At 62.4% G+C, this 6107-nt stretch overlaps 1 protein-coding gene and 1 long non-coding RNA gene across 2 annotated transcripts; one reads left to right on the top strand and one right to left on the bottom strand.

Moving 5' to 3' along the window:
- Positions 1–11: 11 nt before the first annotated feature.
- On the bottom strand, positions 12–2341 carry LOC140845746 (uncharacterized). Its single transcript, XR_012124614.1, has 3 exons — positions 1992–2341; positions 1650–1698; positions 12–144 (listed from the first exon to the last, which is right to left on the bottom strand). It is a non-coding gene; the product is annotated as an uncharacterized lncRNA (long non-coding RNA).
- Positions 2342–2483: 142 nt separating this feature from the next.
- FGF22 (fibroblast growth factor 22) lies at positions 2484–5787 on the top strand (the record flags this gene model as incomplete). Its single annotated transcript, XM_073219527.1, is given in 4 exon segments — positions 2484–2709; positions 4465–4610; positions 4681–4806; positions 4809–5787. Coding segments are annotated over 4 exon segments (564 nt in total), but the record flags the coding sequence as incomplete, so codon positions are not given.
- Positions 5788–6107: the final 320 nt, after the last annotated feature.

The raw sequence follows: 6107 nt of genomic DNA, 5'->3' as shown, positions 1-6107 counted from the left end.
TGCTGTCGGTTCTTTGTGTCTCTTGCCCCTTCATTTTCCTCCAGGTCGTCGACCCCCGTTGATAGTCCCGCGGGTTGGGAAGGCCTGGAGGCTGGAGTCGGAGATGAAGCCGGAGGGTGGGCAGGCCTTGGCTCTAGCTGCCACCTGTCCCCAGAGGCTCAGATTTTGGTTTGCCCATTAGTTCAGGGTGAAGGCCAGACTTCCAGGTCTGGCAGCCTCCTGACTGCACATTCCAGACACAGCTGTCTACGTGGGCCTGTGCTCTGTGATGACACCGGCTGGGAATGTTTTCAGTGGCTGCAGCATCCTCCCAGATCCACCCAGCCCACCCCAAGATGCTCTGGGGGCCTTGACCTCAGACCTGACTCACACCTGGGGGTGCCTTCCTGGCCCCAGGGGCCTGAATCAGTTGGACCTGGTCCCTCAAGACCTAGAGACACCCCCTTGAATCCCTGTAGTATGGCAGAGCCAGGAACCTGGGCTAGAAGCTAAGACTTCTAAATTCTTTCTTTATGCCTCAGTTTCTTCTTCTACTTCTATTCAATAGGATATCAGATCCAGTGAACCAATACTTCTCCCACAGACAGGTCCCTGGATCTCAGCCTTGAGAAAGCTCCTTTCAGTTCCTGCTCCAAGGCAGGAGGTCTCTCTCAGTGCCCACCTGTGTGTATCTCCTGCCTCAGCTTCCTGGCTGTGATTCTACCGGTCTGACACTTTGTCATATGGTCTCCTCATTTGATTTATTTTTACAGCGTGTTGTCTGTGAGTCAATGTAGGGTACTGGTTTTCCACTCCTGATGGTGAGACCAAGTTTCCTTCTAAAACTTAGGAAGAATATTAGTAACATACAAGTTAGTTGGAGACAGGTGTAATTAAATGGAGAATACATTGCTGAGAGGTTTCAAGTTTGGGCAATACTGGTTTTCAGAAACTGCATATGCTAGGTTCTCACCCAAAATGTTTTGTCAGAATTGAGCCATGAGATGTTCAAGTGAGCTGGGTTGTGCCCATGTTGAAGACAAGGAAATTAGGGGTCTCTAGATGGAAGGAGGTGGCATCAGATTACCCTTCTAGGTAAGGGGGTGGGGTGGGGACTCTAGGAAGGGAGACTAAGTTTCTGGCTGGTGGGAAGCTAGGTGTTACTCTGTGTGCCAACCTCCTACCCAGCAAGGCTGTCCACTACCGCCTTCCACCATTCCAGCCTCCCCTTCCTGGCCCATTTTTTCAGAGGAAAATGGAGGCTTGGGAGGTCCACATGCATGCAGGGTCTCTCTGGTGCTGGTCTCAGGGCTCTGATTTTGAGGAGATGGGTCAGGCTGGACCCATGCCGTCAGGACAAACTCCCCCATCCCAGTCCTAAGGTCCTGGGGCTCAGGTGTCTGCCACACCCGCTGGGTGGCCCTTCCTGGGTAATCCCAGTGTCTGGCTCGACCGATTAGCCCTCCAGTCCTCCACTAGGGCAGGCTTGTCACCTTGTCTCCCCCCTGGTGCTATTTAAAAGGCCCACCTAGGGCCAAGGGGCAGGGGTCAGAGCCTGAGATGCATCCAGTGGGGGGCCCTGGGTAGGTTGCTGACCTCTCAGACCCAGAGTTCCCCACCTGCCTACGACGCCTCTTTGTTCTGAGGCTATGAAGTTTCCCTTCACTCACCTCTCAGGGCCCAGGGCTCAGGGTGGCTCCCGGTGGGGCTCGGGTGTGTCTGTAAATGAGCATGTGAGGGTGTAAATGGGGCCATCCCATTCCTACCACCTTGCATGTGTGGGCCAGACGCTGTGGACAGAGTGCTGGCCTTGGTCCTCATCTGTGTCCTCGTCGGCTGGCATGGACATGCCCGCGTGTCCAACCACACCTTTGCAGCCCCCACTCCCCGGCCACCTACCCATCCAAACACCCGCATGCACACTCGCCCCAACGCTCACCTGCTCCCTGCAGCCCCGCATTCCCCACGCCCACCCCACAGCGAAGCGGCCCCATACCCCCGCCGGGAAGCACCTGTGCGGAGGGCAGACGGGCCAGTCGCCCGGAGTGCTCGGCCAAGGAGCCGGCTGACACCGACAGCCTCTCGGGCCAGAACTTCTGACCCCACCGCTGACCCCTGGTGGCTCAGTTTCTCCCATTGTCTCTGCCCAACTTATTCTGTCTCTCTGTCTCTCACATATCTGTCTCTGTCTCTCTGCATCTCCTGTCTCTCTTAGCCGTCCTTCCCCGACTGTCTCGATCTCTGCATCTTGGTGTGTCTGTTCTTGTCTATCTCTGTCCATCTCCCCGTCTCCCTCCGTGTCCCTGCGGCCCGCCCCTCGCGTACGCACGGCCCCGCAGCCCCTGCAGACCAACCCTCTCTCTGTCCCAGCCCCGCAAGACGGACAAATCCGCGCGGAAGCAGGAGCGCGTACGCGAGGGCCCCGCCCCCAGAATCTCCGCCCACGAGCCGCCCCATTGGCCGGCGCGGGCGCCCCGCCCCCAGCCGCACGAGGGTAGAGCTGCGGACGCTCGGGGAGGCGAGAGCTGGCGGCGAGCGGGGCGCTGGCCGTGCCCGGCCGCCTGTGGCTGGTCCTGGTGTGGCTGCTGCTCGCGCACGCGCCGGGCGCCGCGGGGGCCCCAGGCAGCCCGCGGAGACCCCGCAGCTACCCGCACCTGGAGGGCGAAGTGCCCTGGCGTGTGCACCCCAGCGGCCGCGTGCAGGGCACCCGCCGACGCCACAGGCCTGGCAGTGAGTCGGCGCGGGACTGCCCGGGCTGCGGGGGCGGGCATAGGGCAGACAGTAGCGCAGCGGGAGAAGTCATAATAAGGGTGAGCTGGGCGCTGCTGCCGCCCTAGAGGGACGCCCGGGAAGCTGCTCCGGCTGTGTGGGGCTGCCAAGTCAGTTCCCGCCCGGGGCCCCGGTTTCCCCAACTGTAAAATGGGACCGAACCGCAGGCTGGGAAGGTTGGACGGTCGAGGCAGAGGTCACCGAGGAGCCGAGCTCCAGGCCGGGCTCGGCGGCAGAGAAGGCCCTTGGCCGAGTAGTTGAGATTGGGGTCGCCATTCACAGAGGTTCTGTGAGGGGTCTGGGCGGGCCTGGTTCATAATGGGTGGGGGCGGAGCTGGGGTCTGAGCCCGGGGCTCCCTGCTCTGCAAAGCCAAGCTCAGGACCCACCTGAGTTGGGGACCCTGATGTCTCTTCATAGACACCTGGCAGATGAGGGCGCTGCGGCATGGCGAGGGGAGATGACCTGCCTGAGGGCGCGGCTGGGGGTGCTTCTGGGGCTCCCCTCCAGAACCACGTGGGGTTGGGGTCATGGTCCCTGCTGCCCCATCCAGCAAACAGTAGGCGCTCAGTGAGTGTTTGCGGCACCGGGATTAGAGGAGGAGGAGGCTGAGGACGGCTGGGAGGCTGGGTGGTGGCGACCCTGTGGCCTGCCCGGCACCCCCTGCAGCTCTGAGCCCTGGACAGGGGAACTGCCTGAAGCACCCGCGTTAGGACAGATCATCACACCCTGCTGCCTTCATCTGGGGACCCCCAGGTCTTCAGCTGGGCAGAGGTGGGCAGCCGTGGGGGGCCGGGCAGGGCCATTCGGCGGGTGATGGGCTCGGCCAGGCAGGGCGGCTTTGGGCTGCGTGTGGGGCCTGGCTCCGAGGGTGGGGCGGCTCGTCTCTCTGAGCCCCCGTTTCCCCGTGTGGGCAGTGATGAGGAGGGCAGGCGGTGGATGGTTCTGCGGGGCGGAGCATGTCTCTCCTTCATGAATTCGGTGGTTATTCACTGGGCACCTCTTGTCTGCTGTGCTGGACATAAGGGATACAGTAGCGGCCAGGACAGCACGCCTTCATGGGGCTCAGAGCAGGAGGTAAAGCCGTTAGTGAGCAAGTGACATGGTCATTTTAGGGGGGTCACATAGGGGTCACAAGAAGTGGAAGCAGGGAGATGTTTGGGGTAGCACCTTCCTGGAAGGCCTGGGAGTTGAGCCCTGTGTAGAGGGGAGGGGCTGGTGGTGCACAAGGGGAGCTGGGTGCCCCCCAAGACATTGCGGACACAAAGGCCCCGTGGAGCATGGCATGAGCTCCTGGTCGCCTGGGGCATCCAAGTCTGGACTGAAGACCAGAGGGCAAGGCCTTGACTCCAGATCAGGCCCAGTGCACAGGGGCGGTTCATCTCCCAGCCTGCTTCGAAGGACAGGACGCGTCGGCTCAGCGTGTGGCCCGCATGGGCACCGCTAGGGGTCTGCATCGGTGACCCTCATTGCGTGTTCCTTCTGGTAGGGTGCTGGACGGGCGGGCAGCACCTCCTGGGCACCTAATGGGGCCCAACCTGCTCCAAAGCTTGCGGCAGCTCCCAGCGCCCCCCAAAGGCCAGACTCCGCCCCACTTGCTTCCTGCGTCCTGCTAGGGCCAGTCCCACCACAGGCCTTCACACTGGCCGGGACAGCTCCTGTGTGTCCCCCACACCCGGGGCTGTGCTTGGTGCACATCAGCTCAGTGGCTGGGTGAGAGCACGGCCAGAGGGTGGCGGGGGGCCCTGACCCAGCTCCTCCCACAGGCATCCTTGAGGTCCACTTGGTCTGTGTGGGCGCCATGGCCCTCAAGGCCGTGCACTTCTATGTGGCCGTGAGCCGCCGGGGCTGCCTCTATGGGTCAGTGAGTGTGCAGGCAGGGCTGTGGGTGGGCAGGGGGGTCCTTTGCCTGCCTCACTGTCCAACCCCCACAGCGGGTCTGCTCTGTCCACTGCAGCTTCTGGGAGCGCATCGAGAATGACTACAACACGTACACCTCGCTTCACTGGCACCACAACCTGCCCATGTTCCTGGCGCTGGACGGGAGGGGTGTCCCGCAGTGCGGTGCGGCGGCCGGACGCGGCAGCTCCACCGGTCCAGCCATTTCCTGCCGGTCCTGGTCTCCTGAGGCCCTGGAGGGAGCCCACCCGAGGCGGGGAGTCCAGGTGTGGCCATGCTCGTGTCCGGTTGGTAGTCTTGTGATAGCATCAAGAGCCTGCTGTGTATCCCAGACGGCCCTCAGGAAGCCCCATCTGAGTCTGAGGGGCGCTGGACAGAGCTGAGCCATCATGGGTACCCAGTCACCAGTCGGGGCTGCAGAGGCCCCAAGAAGGCACTTCCCAGGCTGGAGACTGAAGGGTGTGGCCATGTGGTCACCACCCTGGGCCAGACACGGCCCTGGCAAGGCTCAAGGCTTGGAGGTGGGCACCCCTTGGAGTGTTTGAGGCAGCGAGGTGGGGGGAGGCTGGGGTGGACAAGCGGGCCTGGGGTCTGGGGAAGAGGGCAACATGGATGCGCCACAGGTGACAGGTCCTGGTCCCAGGACCTGTGCACATGTCCCCTCACATGGCAGAGAGACTCAAAGAGAGGATCAGGTCAAGGCCCGAGATGGGAGTGAACCTGGATTCCTGGGGGCCCAGGGTCCTCACAAGGGTCCCTATGAGGTGGGTAGGGGGCCAGGGTCAGAGAGTCGGGAAGGCGCAGCTCTGCAGATGGAGGAGGGGCCCTTAGCCGAGGCTCCAGCGCCTCTAGAAGCTGGAAGAGGGGGACACGGTTCTCCCAAGGTCCCTGGAGGAGCCGGCCCTCCCCACCAAGATTTGGGGGCGTGAGGCCTGTGTGGGGCCCCAGCCTTGGAACCTGAGACCTGAGAGAATGAACGTGTGGCTAGGCTGGGCCACCTTGTTTGATCAGGCACAGCAGCCTGGGGAAGGAACACCTGCACGAGGAATCTGAAGCCATCAGAATCCCTGTCTTTGGAGCGCCTCACGCTAGAGGACGGGCAGGGTTTGCAGAGGGCACCCTGTACCCGGGCCCACCACCCGCCAAGGGCCTGCCTCAGCCTGCAGGCCCGTCGCCGGCTTGAAATGCTGCGGGAAGCAAGGGTGGAGCTGAGCCCAGGCTGAGGTAGGACATTATGCTGCGGGAGGTGACAGTCCTGGGGGTGGGGCTCCCTAGCCACCAATTGTCCCTTAAAATACAGGGTGTCAGAGGTACTCGTTCAAGGGACAGGATGGTCACTGGGGTCATTGGGTGACCCTGAATTCCTGAGCAGCCCACGCCACTGGCCCGGTGGGCACGGCGGGGGGCAGCCTCGTACCCTAAGCTTGGGCATCCACTCGCAGGGCTCAGGTCTGCAGCGCTG

This window comes from Manis javanica, chromosome 13 (genome assembly GCF_040802235.1).
Source record: "Manis javanica isolate MJ-LG chromosome 13, MJ_LKY, whole genome shotgun sequence".
Classification (NCBI taxonomy): Eukaryota; Metazoa; Chordata; class Mammalia; order Pholidota; family Manidae; genus Manis; species Manis javanica.
Note: the sequence above shows the minus strand (reverse complement) of the source record. Positions and strands in the feature narration are given on the sequence as shown.